Here is a 17,689-nt window from a genome sequence, read left to right on the forward strand (position 1 = left end):
TCCCGCAGTGACCCCAATCCGACTGAAGTATCGGAAGGTGCCTATTCCACTTCGGCCGAGGATCGAAGCAGAGCTAGACAAGCTCATCGCCCAGGGAGTGTTGAAGCCAGTCCCATTTAGCAAATGGGAAACTCCGATAGTCACGCCCGTCAAGGCAGACGGCTCCGTGCGTATATGCACTGACTATAAGTGCACGATTAACCGTGCCTTGCAGCAGCATTCCTACCCTGTCCCAGTCATCAGCCATGTCCTGGCGTCTCTGGGAGGGGGGGGAAGTGTTTGCTAAGTTCGACCTTGCCCAAGCCTACCAACAGCTGCCGGTGACCAGGGAGGCAGCGGAAGCACAAACGATTGCCACACACAGGGGAGCGTTCAGGCTGAACCGGCTCCAGTTTGGTGTGAACGTGGCCCCAGGAATATTCCAGGGTCTGATGGAAGGTTTGTTGAGGGGGGTTCCTGGAACTGTCCCCTATTTTGATGATGTGTTAATAGCTGGGGGGTCCGATGAGGAACTTATGTCCAGGGTCCGAGAAGTGCTGAAACGCTTCTCCGAGGCAGGACTAAAGGTAAAACAGTCCAAATGTATTGTGGGTGTTCCCAGTGTGGAATTTTTGGGGTTCAGGATTGACGAACAAGGTGTCCACCCCACAGAGGACAAGGTAAAAGCTATTAAAAATGCCCCATGTCCACAGAACAAAGAGGAGCTCCAGGCATTCCTTGGACTCCTTAATTTCTACCATGCCTTCCTCCCTCACAAGGCATTGGTAGCGGCCCCATTACATGCGCTCCTACACAAGGATGCAAAATGGCGGTGGGGTACAGAGCAGGTACGAGCATTCGAGGGAGTCAAAGCACTCCTTGCTTCCAATGCAGTGTTAACTCATTATGATGATGAGAAAATGTTGGTTTTGGCTGCAGACGCGTCTCCTTTTGGGGTGGGGGCGGTGCTCAGTCATATAATGCCAAACGGGGAGGAAGCCCCCGTCGCGTTTTATTCCCGCTCTTTGTCAAGTGCTGAAAAGAACTATGCACAAATTGACAAGGAGGGACCGGCGCTCGTCTCCGCTGTAAAGAAATTTCACGACTTTTTGTACGGTCGTAGATTCCTCCTTGTGACTGACCACAAGCCGTTGTTGGGAATATTTGCCCCGGACCGGCAACTTCCCAACATCATGTTGGCGCGCATGCTGAGGTGGGCTCTGTTTCTGTCAGCCTACGACTACGATCTGGAACACCGGCTGGGTAAGGCAATTGGACATGCGGACGCTCTGAGTCGCTGCCCTCTGCCTGGCCTGGACTCGGACCCGGCTCCAGCTAACGAGGTGTTAGCAATTGATGAACTGCCCCAAGCCCCGATTACTTCAAAGGACATTGCGGCTGCGTCCGCTAAGGACATTGTAATTTCCAGAGTCCTGAACTGGGTTTGGAGGGGTGGCCTATGGGAACTGTGGAGCCGGAGTTCAAATGTTTTAAAGCGCGCCAAAATGAACTGTCAGTAGCTAAGGGATGCTTGTTGTGGGGAAACCGGGTGGTGGTACCTCGCAAACTAAGACAAAAAGTGCTGAATTCACTTCACAAGGGCCATCCTGGCATGGTCCATATGAAAGCGCTAGCCCGCGGATACATTTGGTGGCCTGGGCTAGATGCGGACATAGAGGAATGGGTTCGGGTGTGTGAGCCTTGTCAGCACGCTAGGCCTGAACCGCCAACCGCCACTCCGCAGAGATGGGAGTCGGCGGGAAAACCCTGGTCGAGACTGCACCTCGACTTCGCAGAGCCGGTACAAGGGCAAATGTTCTTGGTAATTGTGGACGCCTATACAAAATGGCTAGAAGTGGCGTACATGCGCTCGACCACTTCTAGTGCTGTCGTCACTGTGCTGCGACAGTTGTTTGCCACTCACGGGCTGCCAGACGTACTCGTGAGTGACAACGGCGCACAATTTACTTCTGAGGAGTTCAGAAGGTTTTTGTCTGACAACAGAATCAGACAAATGACAGCGGCCCCATTCCACCCGGCCTCCAACGGCCAGGCGGAGAGAATGGTTAGAACAACTAAAGAAGCCCTTGCAAAGCTGGTATGTGGTGATTGGGGGGTGAAACTTGCATCGTTTTTGTTGAGACAACATGTTACCCCTTGTTCGGCGACCGGCCACAGCCCGGCCGAGATGTTAATGGGTCACCGTTTAGCAACGCTGTTAGACAGGTTGCATCCAGATTTGAATGATCTAAAACCTCAACAGCAGACCGAAAGTCTGAAGGTCCGGACATACGAGCCTGGGGGAAAAGTGTATGCTCGTAACTATGCCAGTGGTCACTTGTGGCTCCCAGCCACTGTCACCAATGTAATCGGCACTAGAATGTATGTGGTACGACTTGCAGATGGTCGCAAGTGGCGTAGGCACATAGACCAGCTGAGGCAACGGTGGGCAACTGACCGATCCACTGTGCAGCCGGCTGAGTCCACTGAGGAATTCCCAAGACCTTTAGAAGAGGCAGGTACTGTAGAGCCTGAGGGCTACAGTAGTGGGCAAGAGACAGGGCAGACCCCTAATCTTGAACCACCAGTAACAGACGGGAATGTTCCTGACTCTGAGGTCCCAGAGTCAAGCGGAGTGCCACTGACCAAGCGAACAGGAACGAGTATTATTGGTCTTTATGTGATCAACCTGATAGGTTGTTATCTGTAAAGTAGGCGTGGCTATATTAGCCGGGAATGTTTAAATACCGAGCAGTTTCAATGGACAAACTGTTCGGGCTATCAGATGTTGTACCGTGTTGGTGAAGTGATCCTGGAGCTGAATAAACCTGAGTTTTCGCTGAAATCACTCTCAGACTCATTGTTAAGCCCCGGACTTAACATCCTGTACGCTAATTTCCATTGTAACCACTCATTCCAGAAAGCCCTCACGTTGACTGTAGTAGCAAAAATAAAGCTGACGTTAAAAGACTGGCTTTTTAAAAGAAGCATCAGGGGAGGCAGGCGCTCTGCCGTAAAAACCTTCGTTAGAATAAAAACACTCGTTAGTCTTTGTGGTGCCGTAAAACTCTTTCTCACGATTTCCATTTGAGTTTGTTTTTTAAACGGAAGCTTTTGAAGGAGGTTTTTTTCCCCCACCACTGGCCCGCTCGGCGCATTCAAAAAAGGCTCGCTGCGGCTGTGGGCGGCACTTCCCTTCCCTTTCCCCGCCCTCTGGCACCACCCCCTGTATATATATTGTTTGAGGCGCCTCTGGCACCACAAACAAGGTTTAGCTTCTCGTCTCCTCAATGGCTGTTTGGTTCAAGCAAAGGAGAAGTTGTTTGTTCTTCCTCTCAGCTTTGACAGCGATGCCTGGGGCTTAAGTTTCCGAGGTCGTTTCTGCTGCATCTCTTTGCTGGACAGGTAAATAGAAATGGGGGCCCGGTGGGGGAGGGGGTGGTTGCATTCGCCTTCCCGTGGAGAAGGGCAGGGGGAGAGCGCGCGCATTCCAGGGGAGGGAGCAGAAGGAGGGGGTGCGCGCGCGGGGAGAGTGTTGCCTTGTTGGGATTTAGTGCAGCAGTTGGGGGGGTCTGCTGGACGCCTCCGAGAAGCTCCCAAACATAGGGTTGACAGCAGTTCTGCTGTGCTGCACAGCATTCCCCCCCCCCCCCCCTGTTCTGTGTCAGTTTGGTTGGCCTTAATAAAAGGCATTACACGTTCTTCATTTCTGCTTTTGAACGTTTCCAACGGTTGGTTTACTTTTGGCCTTGCAGTGAGTTTTCCCATAAAACTGCCCCATAAACCCAGCATTATTTGGTAAAGAGGGAAACCTCCGTGAAGCCTGAGGTGGGTTGATGAACGGAGGTAACAAAGGAGAGTGTCTGTCCAGTCATACAGGGCAGAGCGTAGCAAGTTGCTGCTGAAAATGCTTGTTTCATGTACAAATTCACACAAGTGCAGTTCATTTCTGTCTGGGCTGCTTACCGAGCATAGCTGGGGAAATACAATTCACCTTCACGCTTTTCTAGATAAGTTTGCTCAGCTAAAGTTTAGGAGGGGAATTGGGTGGGCTGTGTAAATTCATGACTGAAAGGGGTGCAAGTTCTTGTTTCAGATGTCTTTGCTGTTTGTGTTTCCAAATCAAACAGCAATTATATCATAATCTTCAAAGGAGAAGGCATTAAACAGTTGTAAGAGTCACAAATAGCATCAGATCAACCAAAAGCCCCCCTTTAAAAAACTCTTGTTTTATACAGCTCTTTCTGAACATTCATGGAGCTTCTTCACTGGGCAACCCATTTCACAAGGAATTTCATTCTGAATTTCACAATTCCATTTCATTCTGGTAGAAATGCAGCATCCATTATAGAGTGTTAAGGCTGCTGCCAAATGTTGTGTTATACTGAGAGAAATGCCAGGGTGGTTCGGTACTAAAGCATCTGCTTGGCCTGCAGAAGGTCCCTTCCATCTCCTGCTAAAAAGGATCAGGTAGCAGGTGATGTGGAAGCCCTCCACCTGAGACTGGGGAAAGCAGCTGCCAGGCGACACAGACTAGAATTACCTTGAGGGACCAATTGTCTGACTCAGTAAAAGGCAGCTTCGAGTACCTGGTAGCTTTGTGCTGCGTGCAGGGTTCATTTCTCCCTCTTTCAGAGAGCTGTGTGGGAGAACCGAGGTCCCTGTGGTTTAGCATTTAGAGGCTGCTAGGTGTGGGATAGATGTGGCTTTCTGTCCAGTTATGCCTTGCCTATTCCACGGTTTCAAAACCGTCTGTGATGGATGTATAATCTTTATATTATATGATTGCCATTACAATGTATGGAACTTTACACCAAAACAATAGGTCCCTGTCCTGAGGAGATTACAATTTAAAATGGGTTGCCCTAGCTTTCTAGTGTCCTTGCTCCTGAGCCTACGACAGCCACCTAATATAAGGCCAGGGTCAGAGGACATTTTCCCATCACTTCAGCTCCATCCCAGATTTGTTGATTCACCACACAGTTAACACACATGAGAAGTTGCTTGATATGGAATCAGACCCTTAGTCTAATCAGGCTCAGCTGCTCTGACTGGCTGCTGCTCTCCAGGGCCTCAGGCAGAGGGGTCTTTCAGGTCACCTACTCTCTGATTCTTCCAGCTGTCAAAGGGTGAACTTGAGACCTCCTGCAAGCCAAGCAGATACTCTGCTGTTGATTTGTGGTTCACTCCCCCTAGCTGGAGGGATCAGTTATAAAATCTCACATTATAAACCTATTACTGATTTTTCTAACACAATGGGAAGAAAGCTCTGTAAAATAATATATTTCAGATTGTTATTAGTAGGCGGAAGGCAATAGAAATATGCATTATTAAAGGTTTGAAAATAAGAAATAATTTCTGTTTTGTAACTTCTCTCCATAAGGGCATTGACCAAGAAGGAGGAGGAGGAGAAGGAGGAACAGGCACTTCAAGTTCTGCGAGAAAGGAGGAACAGACGCTTTTATGGCCTTTCATTATTTCTGTTTTATTAAGCTGCAAACATAGTCACCACAATTATTTTTAAGTGCAACATCGAAAGATATATAACATCCAGTTTGGCTGGACAAGGGTTCAGAGCAAAACACACCATTAAGTGGTATTTACATTGTGTTTTCCCTGATCACATAACATAACCAAACTCTGCTTTAGGCTGTCATCCATTCATCTGTTTTTTTTGGGGGAAATCGCACTAACAGAAGAGGCCAAGTTCAGCATAAACAGGACCTCTGGGTTAACTCCCTGAAAGATAATTTAGAGTTTGTGTAACCTTCTGGGAAGAAAGAGAAGATGGCTGGATCTGAAAATAAGAAACCAGAGGGGTATCATCCCGTAAACTCACATATAAAAGAGAATGGAGAAAGTAATGGAAGCATCAGTGTATACCTAAACAAACATGAAGCAGCCAGTTTGAAACCTCCACTTGGTAAGTAAAGCATAGGCAGGACTTCTGCCTCCACCTGGTGTCAGGGAAGATGACAATTTGTGGCTAGGGTGACCTAGAAATGCCAAACTATGATGATTTGTGCTTTCATTCCACCCTTCCTCAGGGAAGCTCTGGGCATTGTCCCTTTTGGAGTATACACATAATCTTCCCCTCTTTTTGGTTTAAAGCATGCGACCTTTGTTGATTTTTGCTTTTGTAACTTCCATAGGTTTTCAGTGGAAAACACATTTTGATGCTGACCCTTTTTGCAATCCATTCAAGTGTCTGTATTCTATAGCCAGTTAAATTAGAGCTAGGCACAGGGCAATGCAAGAACGACAAAGGAAGATAGTTTGGCAGAGTGGACCTTGAGACTTGCATTTGTCAATCTCAGATTTCATTATTTGTGTTAATTACGAATTATCACAGTAACACACACAACAGCAAAAAATATGTGGTAGACTAACAAGCAGTAAAGGAAATGTGTGAAATTAGTTATTACAGTATTGATGGTCTACTTTTCTGGTAAGATTTGAGTGTGCACTGCTTCCAGTCGTGTATCTCCCTGTGTGACTCTTTTTCCCTGTCTCTCACAGTATGTCACAGTGCAGCAGCAAACAGTTTCTTATAGTAAAGCAAACAATAGAATAGGGACCTGTACAACTCATATGGGCTGAGAAATGGTACCACTTTTGCTAGCTCCAGGCCCGTAGCTACAGTGGGGCATCTTGGGGCTAGACCCCTGACTTGTTGGCAAGGCCCTCTGATTTCCCATCCAGCCCAGGGTGTCACGGCCTTCTCCCCTGGATTAATTTGATTAGCCAGTGCCCCCTAAGGAATTCAAATGCCCCCGATTTAAAAAATCCTGGCTACAGGCCTGGCTAGTCCTCCAAATCAGTCTGAGGCAATGTAATTATTGGCAGGATTCTGTGAATGCAGAGGCACAATTTGAGTCCTCTTCAGCAAGAACATATATTAACTCTTCTGTTTGGAAAAAGCACCTGTTAGTTACAGCACACGCATCTGAAGTCTGAAGCTCACTTGGTGGTACATGAGAGGGGTTTTTTTTAGTGGCAGCCCCACGATTATGGAGCACCCTCCCCAGGGAGGTACACCTGGCCCCCCTCACTTTGAATCTTTAGGAGGCTGCTGGTGACAGTTTTATTTAGAATGACATTTGATTAGCACAGCTCTTTTACCCATCTGAAGTTTTAAACTGTGGTTGTAATTTGTTCTCTTATGTACTTCATGTATTCTCATGTATTCTGTTTTATGTTGTAAGCTGCCTTGAGTTCAGTAAGGTAGAAAAGCAGCTAATAAATGTTTATTTCTTATTTATTTAATTAGGCTTTTATACCACCCTCCCCTGTTCTGAATAAATAAATATTATACTATTGGGAATAATTAAAATGGCTTTGTCACTTAATTATTTCATCAGTATCTGGGAGTACATTAGGGATGCATTTGGTCTCCTTTATCCTTGCCACAACTGTGTATGATAGCTTAGGCTGAGAGAGTGTAACCGGCCCAAGACCATCTAGTAAACAAGCTCAGTCAGGCTGTTAGTCTAAGGACACTGAAAAGTACGCAGATGGACAAGTGATTTCAGCTTAGCATACTTTATTTATTGCGGAACAAGACAAATTTAGCCGGCTTGCAGGCTGGCTTATATCCCCCGTGAATCCACTACCCATAACCCCCCCCCCCACTTCCCAATAGGTCCAAACTAGTGGCCGAGAGTCCCACAGGCTCTCGGCCCGGAGCCTAGCCCTCTGATTGGTGCGGGCTAGGATCCGCATCCTCCTTTTTCTGTCATAGCGAAGCTCGACGCTTGCGCTTGACCACGTGGTGCCCAAGCTGACCATGCGGTTGGATCATGATACACTACAGACACTTACCTGGGAGTAAGTTCCACAGAGTAACATGAGACATACTTCCAAGTGGATCTGATTGGATTGCTCCCTAGGATATGAATTTGGGTCTTTTCAATGCAAATCTAATATCCTAGTCACTATCTGGAGATCAATAGTTCAGTCAGTTGAAAGGAATTTGACAAAGGAATCATTGCTTGTGGTATATGTGCTCAACCCACTTTTCCAGTTGCAGAGAGACCTCCAGAAGTCTATTTGAACAATGTCAACAGTAAATTAGATCTCCAGATGTCACCATGTCATGCAGGAAATTAAACCACATCTAAAATAGCTAAAAGCCATGTTTGATCTGGGTTTATGTAGCCTTATAAACAGGATGGGGGGGGGGGCGACATGAAAGGGTTGCTTCCCCCAGAAGCATCTGACTGGCCATGGGAAACAAACAGGATGCTGAATTAGCCCTCTTAAAAGGTCAGCAAAACAACATTGACCGCCCTTGTCCTGCTACAAAGACACTTTGTTTTGTTTTCCTGCAGTTGGTTGAGAGAATCGTGTCTGATTAAAAATCATACCTACTTTCAATTACTTGAAAAAATTAAAGGGCTGTTCTAGTTCTTGATTACAGGTTTTAAGCTAAGTGGCAGTTCTAAATTTATGTCTGGCTCCAGCGTGGTGGTGTTCACTGGGGTGGGCCAGACAAACCTGTCCAGCAAGAGCTCTGTGCTGTCAGCTGGAGAACGCTTTGGTTCAGCATATCCAATGTCCAGTCAGAAATCCTGTCCTAGCAGGAAAGGAGACTGAGCAGTCAAAAGCAGGAGCTCAGTGTCTGGAACAAGCTGCTCAGAACAACATCTTTTGCTTACTTGACAGCCCTGCCTAGAACCGCACTGAATCCTGGGAAGCATTAACAGTTGTTTTTTTCCTCTACAGGATTGCATTTTTGTGTCAAACGCACACCAGCTTTTTTCATTGCGGGTGTGAGTGTGATACTTAATCTCGCCCTGGTCATTGCCCTCCTTGTCTTATCAGGTGAGTGAAGAGCCCCACTGATCCCGTGATGCTGTTTTCTGTCAGTTATGAACAGCTTTAATTATATATAGAAATTAATGCCTATCAACCACCCTGTTGTCTCAGACATCGTGGTCTCTTCCCCAGACGTCACTTATTAGTCTTCTTTGTGTTCACTTTATTAGCCCAGAAGCGCAAGCATGTTTTTGTATGTACTTCAAGTAGGCCAATGAGCCCATATGGGTGGTCTAAGCTAGTGCTTCTGAATCTGCCCTGTCTTATGGCCTACCAATCATTCTGTCAAAGGACTTTGGTCCCACTGTTACAAGAACAAAAATCTCACTTTTCTTGAGAAGGACATTTATATGTTTACAGGTATTCTGTTATTACTGCCAGCATGGCCAAAGGTCACAGATGGATAATCCATGGCAGCCAGGGTTGGGAAAAGATGGCAGATCACACTGGCCCACAGGGTGAGAGAGCTAATTGTTAGTAATTGTTATGGAAACCCTGCATCCCACCTAGACTGCTTCTGTATTCCACAAGTGGTACGCATACTACTGGTTGAGAACTGCTGCTCTAAGCAGTAAGGTTAAAATAAGTTAGGCTGCAAACTGCTTTGAAAAGCAATATGGAAATAAGACAGCAGCCTGAGCCTCATGGAAACTTTAGTCAAAACTGTTAACCACACGCACCAAAAAAAACCCTAGCCAGATCACAACTGAGATTATCACATCCCTTCATGGTATCAAGATTCTGAAACAAATTAGAACTGTGGTCTTCAGACCAAGCACCTGCATTCACGGAAGGCTGCTGCTGGTTAAAAATATGTACTGTGGATCTTAAATGTTCTACTGTTCAAGGGAGGTACCTCTCTGTCTCCTAATGAATGGTTTACAAAGTGGGTTGGTTTGCAGAGCAGCCCTTTCCTATCTGTACAGCATTTCAGTGTCCAGCGACCGATCTATTATTCAAGAGCAGAGGAAGTTTTCTACCTTCTGATCCTTAGACCGATTCTTGGAGGATACGTCTAACAGTGTCTACTAGTCATGGTGACTAGAGAGAACCCCCATGCTCAGAGGTACTCAGCCTCTGAACCCCAGTGTCAAGAGGCAACATCAGAGGAAGGGCTCTGCTTCTATGCCCTGCCGTTGGCCCTCCGGAGGAACAGGTTAGCCACTGTGTGAGACAGGATGCAGGACTTGATGGACCACTGGTCCTATCCAGCAGGGCTCTTCTTACATTCAAGTTTCATTGAGAAATCTGAAATTCTGATTAGATAAGGTGCAAATCAAATTCATCTGATTGCAGCTAAAGTTTCAATTATACTATGACCATTTTTATTTATTTAATTCATTTGTACCCCCGCCTTTCTTCCCAGTGGGCTTACATTGTTCTCCTCTCCTCCATTTAATCCTCGCAACAACTCTGCAAGGTAGGTTAGTCTTAGAGCATGTGCCCAACGTCACCCAGTGAGCTTCCATGACACAAGTGGGGATTTGAACTCTGGTCTCCCAGATACTAGTCCGACAGTCTTACCACTGCACCACACCGGCTCGCGTTACAGTAACTCACCTTCTGAAATGCTTTTTATCTCCAGTGAGGCCAAGGGGACTGTCTCCAGTTTGTCCTACTTGCCCAGTGGTCTCCTGTCCAAGTGGCTGGATTGGATACCAAGGGAGATGCTACTATTTTGCAAAGGCTGAAGGAAACTGGACATCTAGCAAGAAACACTGTTCTTCTCTCAACGCTTCTTTGGCCGTGGTTGATTCCCAAGAAGAGATGGTGAGCCTGTATTTATTTAAGAATACAGTGATGGAAGCCTAGAGATGGAAGCTTAGGGATTCCGCACAGAATATAGACGCACCGAGGAAAGGAGGGTGGATTACACTGCTTCAGCTGCCCATGTTAAAATTTTAATCTTTGTAATTTTGGGTTTCAAAGCTTAAATCCTGAAAATCAGGGCTATTTTTCGGGATGAACGCACAGGAATGGAGTTCTGGCTGGCTTCTGAGTTGGCCACACCTACAGCCGAAACCTCTGCACATGCGTGGCTACAGAGGGAAGGCCTGGAGAGTGACCCCCCCAGCGACTCCGAGGTGGGCAGGCCAGGGGGGGCGGCTGGAAGGATTGGGGAGGCATTTAAATGTCTCCCCTCCGAGGGCTGACTTGCCCAGGCTCCTCGCAGCCACGGGGCACTCAAGCAAACCCCTTCAGGGGGGGGGTTGCCTAGGCAGCCAAGGGAAGGCATGGGGTGTGGCCTAATATGCTAATGAGATGTGCTGTCATGGGTGTGGCCTAATATGCTAATGAGTTTCTGCTGTTGGGTGTGGCCTATAATGCTAATGAGTTCCTGCTGGCCTTTTCCTACCAAAAAAGCCCTGCTGAAAATACTCATGTGCCTTTATTGGGATGGTGCTGCCTAGATCCCAGTGATCATTAGTCCCTCTGAAACTGATGCTCATCAGGACGAGTTGCATCTCTCCAAGCTCTGCATGGACCTCTGACTGGCAGGAAGCCCAGTTGTGCTGCCACCCCACTGAGCATGAGCTTCTGGGAGGCTGGCATGCATGCATGTTTTCCCTTCAGCGTAGATGACAGCCTAAATACATATGCTGCTACCGGGAGCAGTGATGCACCGATGTCTCCAGTTCTCAGTCTAGCAGGGCATACATTTAAATCCAAGCACCTGCAAGGAAAGCACAGTGTCTTCGGTTTCAGAAATCTTGGTTCTCTAAATAAGTCTCCTTTTTATAGACAGAAACAGAGCTCCTTAATTTAGAAGATGCGGTTTCACATCTGAATGCTAAATTGTATGATGGTGACACGTAAGAAGACCCCAGCTGGCAGGTCAGAGCCAGGACCTAGAGCATCCTGTTCCCCTGCCGGAAGCTCATAAACAGGCCATGGAAGAAGCACCTTCTCCCCCCCCCCCCAGCATAACTGCCTCTACATTTCCAAATTCCGTTTAACTATTTGCAAATTCCAAAGTAACTATCATGAGTTACTATACAAAATTTTACACACAACTGATGAGAATTTGTCGGTTTGGGGGGAAGCATCTAAGACAGGGGTCCCCAAGCTGGTGCCTGCCAATACCTTTCCTGATGCCCACCAACCATTTTGAGAAAGCGAGTCACAGGGCAAACCACGTATGTGTATGATTCTTCCTTGCCTGTCTTCTGGTAATCAAAATCAGGTGCTGGGTCAGATGTCAGGAGGTGGGGAGGAAGGGATTGAATCTTTCCTAGGTTGTTTTGCTGTTCAGAATCTCCCCTCTCCACCTACCTGGAAAAAAGATATCAGTATCTGTATTTCTTCTCTTTCTGGGTTGGAAAGCAGGTTGCAGTGGGTGTGTTTTGTGTGTGGTTCTGAGTAGGGAGATGGAAAGAACTGGGGATCCCTGCCTGTGATCATATTGGAGACCTCCCACATATGCTTTTATTCTTAATGTCTCTGGAAACTTTGGGTAATGTGTAGTTTGGCTTCTAATCAGACAAATAACTGCTGGTACCCGCAGCCTTAATTTTTGCACAGCATGAGATACTATAAAATTTCTCTGCACAATGCCTGACATGAGTGGGATCATGTGGAGAAAATAAGTGACTACCTCACAAGTGTGAAGAAGAACATACATTAAAGTTGCAACTGGCTCATGGCAACTCCATCCACTTAGCGTTCCAGACAAGGAAAAAGCTGAGATGGTTTACCATGGCCTTACTCTGCATAGCAAGCCCAGTCTTCCTTTAGGGTCACCCATCCAAGTGTTAACCATGGCCAGCCCTGCTTAGTTTCCAATCTCTGACAAGCTCAGGCTAAGATGGGCTATGTGAGCTGCTCACAGACATGTGCTGGGAGAAAGTCTTATTTAGTTTAAGAAATGACCTTCCTTGCCCAGCTTTTAAAGCATGCCCTTCCTTTGTAAGCTAAATCATCTCCTTATTGGGGAAAACAATCCAATTTCATCTTATTTCATCATCAGTGGTTTCCAGACCCAGAATTCATCCTAACAATGGCAGATAATTTTATTTTCCATCTTGAAATTGTTCTCTGTATTACCATCTTGATAAGGCCTTTGTCTTATAGATGATCTGTATGTGTTTCATGTAATTTCTACAGAGAATCAAATGGGGCACACCCAGAGTAGGATCAGTAACACGGACAAACTTTTCTTTTTTCAGGAATTTATGATGCGCTACAAAGGTTTTTCAGACCACTGGATTGGTCTCGAAAGAAATCAAAGTCAGCCCTGGACATGGATCGATGGTACCATTTTCAACGGCTGGTGAGTCTCTCTTCTGTATGTTTCAAGCAGGCCAAGTCCAGAAACCAGAACTTCTGCTAAATTATTCAGTAGTACTGGCTACGGAATAGTTAAGGCCATTCGGAACATCTCTAAGGATATCTGGTAATTCTGCATTCCCAGTGCATTTTAAACTACATTTCAACCAAAATGAAAACAGAAGAGAAAAAGTAGGAATGCAGTCTTATGAACAGCACTGGCCAAACCTCACCTTCCCTAGAGTCCACTGCCAAATCTCCAAGAGTTTCCCAACCAGGAGCTGGCAACCCCAGTCTGACCAAACAGGCTCTTGCTTACAAAAGCTTACTTTCATAAGGTATGGAGAAAAGAAAAAGATATATTATATAGTCCATGTCTCGTTTCACTCAATGAAACTGTGTTTTTTATTTATTAAGACATAAAAAGCGGAAGACAACTAGTTCTGTTCCTAAGGCTGTTTGGTACCACGTTTCCTGATGAAAGAAATTAGGCACTTTACATTGTAAGGACTAAGTACAAAATATAATTGAAAGGGAATGTCTACGGTGGTGTGAAAGAACTGTTCTTTGATATAGTTAACCACCACCACTCCAATTTTACTGAATTCATCTTTTTCATTGCTAACTTTCAACAGGGTTGTCTATTATTCAGCCTGATTTTCTTAAAAAGTCTGAAGCATATTACCGTTCATTAGTATCACAGAATCATAGAGTTGGAAGGGACCTCCAGGGTCATCTAGTCCAGCCCCCCAATCATACTTCTTGAAACCTATGTGTGATGTTTATTGGTCTCAGACCAATATACCTTTTGCTTATCTTACAGAAATTACTCTCCACAGACTTCTACACCAAATACATATAGAATTCCTAACCTGTAATACCTGAATGCCATGGGGCCTTAAGATCTACCAATAATGCAAGAAAACTAACTTCTCAATCAGTTATACTGAAGAATCCTTATACTGTAGACTACAATTACCACAGTTCCCTAAAGTGTGCTTTCAGTGCCTACAGTCCTACAGAGCTTTCTTTTATTGCTCACCAATCCCTTTTTGTCTCTGAAGAGCAATTCTTCTTTTCCAAAGGGCACCTTAAAGGTAAAGGTTTCCCTTGCTCGAAAGTCAGTTGAATCCGACTCTAGGGATGCGGTGCTCATCTCCATTTCCAAGCCAAAGAGCCAGCGCTATCCGAAGACATTTCTGTGGTCATGTGGCCGGCATGACTAGACACCGAGGCGCACAGAACGCTGTTACCTTCCCACTGAAGTGGTACCTATTTATCTACTTGCAGTTTCTTGCTTTCAAACTGCTAGGTTGGCAGGAGCTGGGACCAGAGACGAGAGCTCACTCTGTCATGCGGCACTCGGGTCTTGAACTGCCGAGCTACTGACCTTCTGGTCTGCAGTTCAGCATCTTAACCTCTAAGCCACCTCTTAATTAGCCACTTTCTGAAGCAAAAAAACAAAGCTGACTTACAGCCTTGTTCCAGATCATCTTCATTGGTTCCTTCTATCTGCTCTGCCTCTCTGCTCTGTCCTTGTAGCCTCCTCCAGACACTTGCTGTTTCTCAGGTGTATGCTGCGCCAGTCTCTTTTTCCTCTCTCTTCTAAGTCTTGAACTTCTTCAGGGGTTGACACAACAGCCCTTCCAAGGCTTCCTCTGTGGTCCTTCTACAACTTGCCTCTTCTTCCAGCTTGCAGTCTCTCTCTCCAGCTGCTCTGTAGAGTCATGTATTCTAAAGAATTTTAAGGACACAGATCAATGTTCCCTCTAAGCTGTAGAGTCCTGTGAGCAAAAATTGTACTTTGTGAGCTACTGGCATTAAAGTTGTGAGCAGGTGATTTGGCTACTGCATAAATTAGTGTGTTCTGGAGCCCTCCTTCCTGAGCCAAGGCAAAAATCTGTGAGCCGGAGGCTAAAAAACTGTGAGCTGGCTCACACTAACTCAGCTTAGAGGGAACACTGGACTCAGTCATGGACCTGTGGTAAATCCCTAAGGGAGAGTATTTCCAACAATGGAACAGGGCTTCATTCCCCCCCTCACTAAAATGCTGGTCTTGGGGGGGGCCATGGTCTCCCGGGGAGGGCATGCAAGACAAAGTAGGGGTCTTCAGCTGAGGATGACCCAGGCTAGCCTGATCTTGTCAGAACTCAGAAGCTAAGCAGGGTTAGCCCTGGTTAGTATTTTGATGGGAGACCTCCAAGGAAGTCTGTAGTCACTGTGCAGAGGCTGGCAATGGTAAACCACCTCTGAACATCTCTTACCTTGGGGTTGCCATAAGTCAGCTGCAACTTTTGACAGCCCTTTCCTCCAGCTGAGGAAAGGTGATAATCGCCCCCCTCCTTCTCTTAGCAAAAATGTACAACTCCATTTTCTTACACTCCAGGTTTACAATTCTTGGAGGAGGAAGCTGTGCGTATATGAACCAACAAGGTATTGCCAGCTCCAGCTGCTCAAGAGAAGAACCGTGGATCTGCAGTAAACCAATTCTGAGATGACACAGGGCTCTCTGTGCATCACGTGAGCTTCTGGTCCCCACGGAACACACGCGCGGAGGTACTCAGAATGTGCTGGACCCCCTGCTTTGCCTTCGCCTAAGCAGTACGAAGTTCTGGTCAGCCTTCACTGCCTTCTTCAGAAAAGAGAGCACTAGACTTACGATGTGTTTCTAATACTCTGTTAATATTGGTCGAGGACAGACAGGTATGTTTATTTACATAGATGTCCATTATCACGCCCCAGAATCTTACAATCTGACCCTAATCCAGAATTGATGCCATTCAGCTCTCCTTGCAAAGGCTGTCCAGGCTCAGGAAATAATCATTTCAGCTCCACCCCGGCAGCTAGTTATGATGGGAGGTCCACCTACTTGAAATAGGCCAGGAGCTCTGCCCAAGAGGACATGCTAATTTAGAGGGAGAACCAGTTTGCTGAACCAAACAGCAGGACTCACAGTGTTACTTAAATGCTGGACCACAGGAAGTCTAAGGTGGGCGGGGAGGGTTGCCAACTGCAGCTGGGAGGAACTGGAAGGCGGGGACAGACACACCAGCTTTGTACCAGTACATGACATCATTTATGGTGCAAAACTGGAACTAATGTAATCACATTGGGGCAGTGCTCTAGGAGTTGACCCAAACCTCTCTGGTCTTGTGTTTTAAGTGACATTGCCTGCTGGTGTGATGCAAGCAAACATCCCATCCCCCCCTCCAAGTCCGTGAAGCACCACCAGAGCCCCATATAAGTGGGTGGTTTTCAAGGCCCCCCTGCTGTGGGAAGCGAGACATTCTGGGACAAAAGGAAACTATAACAATGTTCTGTTTGCCCCTGGAAGAGAAAATAGCTTTCAAATGTCAAACTGCTAACATTTTGAGACTAGTCAAGGATTCCTACAGTGACATTTGGAAGAGCAAAATTGCAACAGTTGCTAATCTCCCAGAACAAGAATGGATAGTTTATTCTGCTTTAGAAACCATAAGAGGGCTATAATTCATGTCAGTGTGTGTGTGTGCACATGCACACACATGGATTTTGTATATTGTGTATCTGGTGATGATTCAGTTATGCATTTTTTTAAAGTTACTAATTGAATTGTAAGAATGCACTGTATAGGCATCATTCATGGTGTCCACTTTGAACTTGAATCTAGCACTCAGACCATCACTCTGGTATCTATTTTGAGGGTGCAAACTGGTCTTGCATTTGGCAGCACAGCATTCAGCATTACAGTAGACAATGTTATATTAACAGGTTACTCCCCTATCTTGGTTGGAAATACAATGTTTGTGGAGGAGGGAGCCTGTGCAGCAGGATGTGGACACCCTGTGTGTGTGGATCTGTGTTCAACAGGCATGCAGTGAAGCACTTGAAAATGCCTATCAAGCATTGCTGGACTTGTATATTTGAGCGTAGGGTCTTTGCAAATTTCCATGCACGCCTGGAGCTAAACATCCCCAATGATGTGCTAAGGACTGAGAAATCTGGAGTGGATGTCAGCAGTCTGGCACTCTGAGAAATGATGACATAAAAAGACTGAGGAAAAATGTCTCGCCACTCAGCCGTAGTCCCTTGCCTCCTGCAAAAGACAAGCCAAATAACCAGCCTGAGCATCGATATGGAAGTGTTACTGACTTCCTTTCTTTCTCCATAGATGAGATGACCATTTTCAGAGCCCCCCTTGTGGTGAAGATGAAAGAGGAGAGGAAGAGGGCTGAAGCTAAGAGATCCCAAGAAAACAGATGGCTGTGGAATAAGTTAAATGAAAAAAGGAAAAAGAACTGTGACAATTTAGCACTTGGTAATATATTCATAAATCATAATATACAATAACAGAAAATAAGTAACATATATAGTGAATGTAGACGGTGGTCTCCGGAATGGTGTGTTGTTTCGACAATGATCTTCTTCTGAACAAGGATGTGTACCTTATCAAATACAACAATACAAGTCTCATTTAAAAATATATATAACACTGTGCAAATATATAGTATGAATAAGAATAAAAATAGTATGAAACCTTACATAAACTGTCAACAATTCATTTCTCTTGGTGAAGTATTGAAAATATATTGTTGATTCTAAAAAGTACAACAATAGCTGTTACAATACATTTTCATTGTTATTCAAT

General features: G+C 45.8%; 1 protein-coding gene across 1 annotated transcript; it reads left to right on the top strand.

Moving 5' to 3' along the window:
- Window positions 1-3,261: 3,261 nt before the first annotated feature.
- LOC107113617 (C-type lectin domain family 2 member D-like) lies at window positions 3,262-17,329 on the top strand. The gene is made up of 7 exons (XM_015414965.1): window positions 3,262-3,384; window positions 5,363-5,902; window positions 8,704-8,802; window positions 10,382-10,566; window positions 12,963-13,066; window positions 15,449-15,618; window positions 17,213-17,329. Exons 2-6 carry the CDS (start codon window positions 5,767-5,769, stop codon window positions 15,558-15,560), a joined length of 636 nt encoding a protein of 211 aa, XP_015270451.1. The 5' UTR covers window positions 3,262-3,384; window positions 5,363-5,766; the 3' UTR covers window positions 15,561-15,618; window positions 17,213-17,329.
- Window positions 17,330-17,689: the final 360 nt, after the last annotated feature.

Source organism: Gekko japonicus, unplaced genomic scaffold (assembly GCF_001447785.1).
Source record: "Gekko japonicus isolate JY-2015 unplaced genomic scaffold, Gekko_japonicus_V1.1 scaffold1695, whole genome shotgun sequence".
Classification (NCBI taxonomy): Eukaryota; Metazoa; Chordata; class Lepidosauria; order Squamata; family Gekkonidae; genus Gekko; species Gekko japonicus.

Coding starts and splice junctions, on each gene's coding strand:
- LOC107113617 (XM_015414965.1), top strand. CDS start 5,767: ATGGCTGGATCTGAAAATAAGAAACCAGAGGGGTATCATCCCGTAAAC. Junction 5,903..8,703: donor CAGTTTGAAACCTCCACTTG/GTAAGTAAAGCA, acceptor TTTCCTCTACAG/GATTGCATTTTTGTGTCAAA. Junction 13,067..15,448: donor GGTACCATTTTCAACGGCTG/GTGAGTCTCTCT, acceptor CTTACACTCCAG/GTTTACAATTCTTGGAGGAG.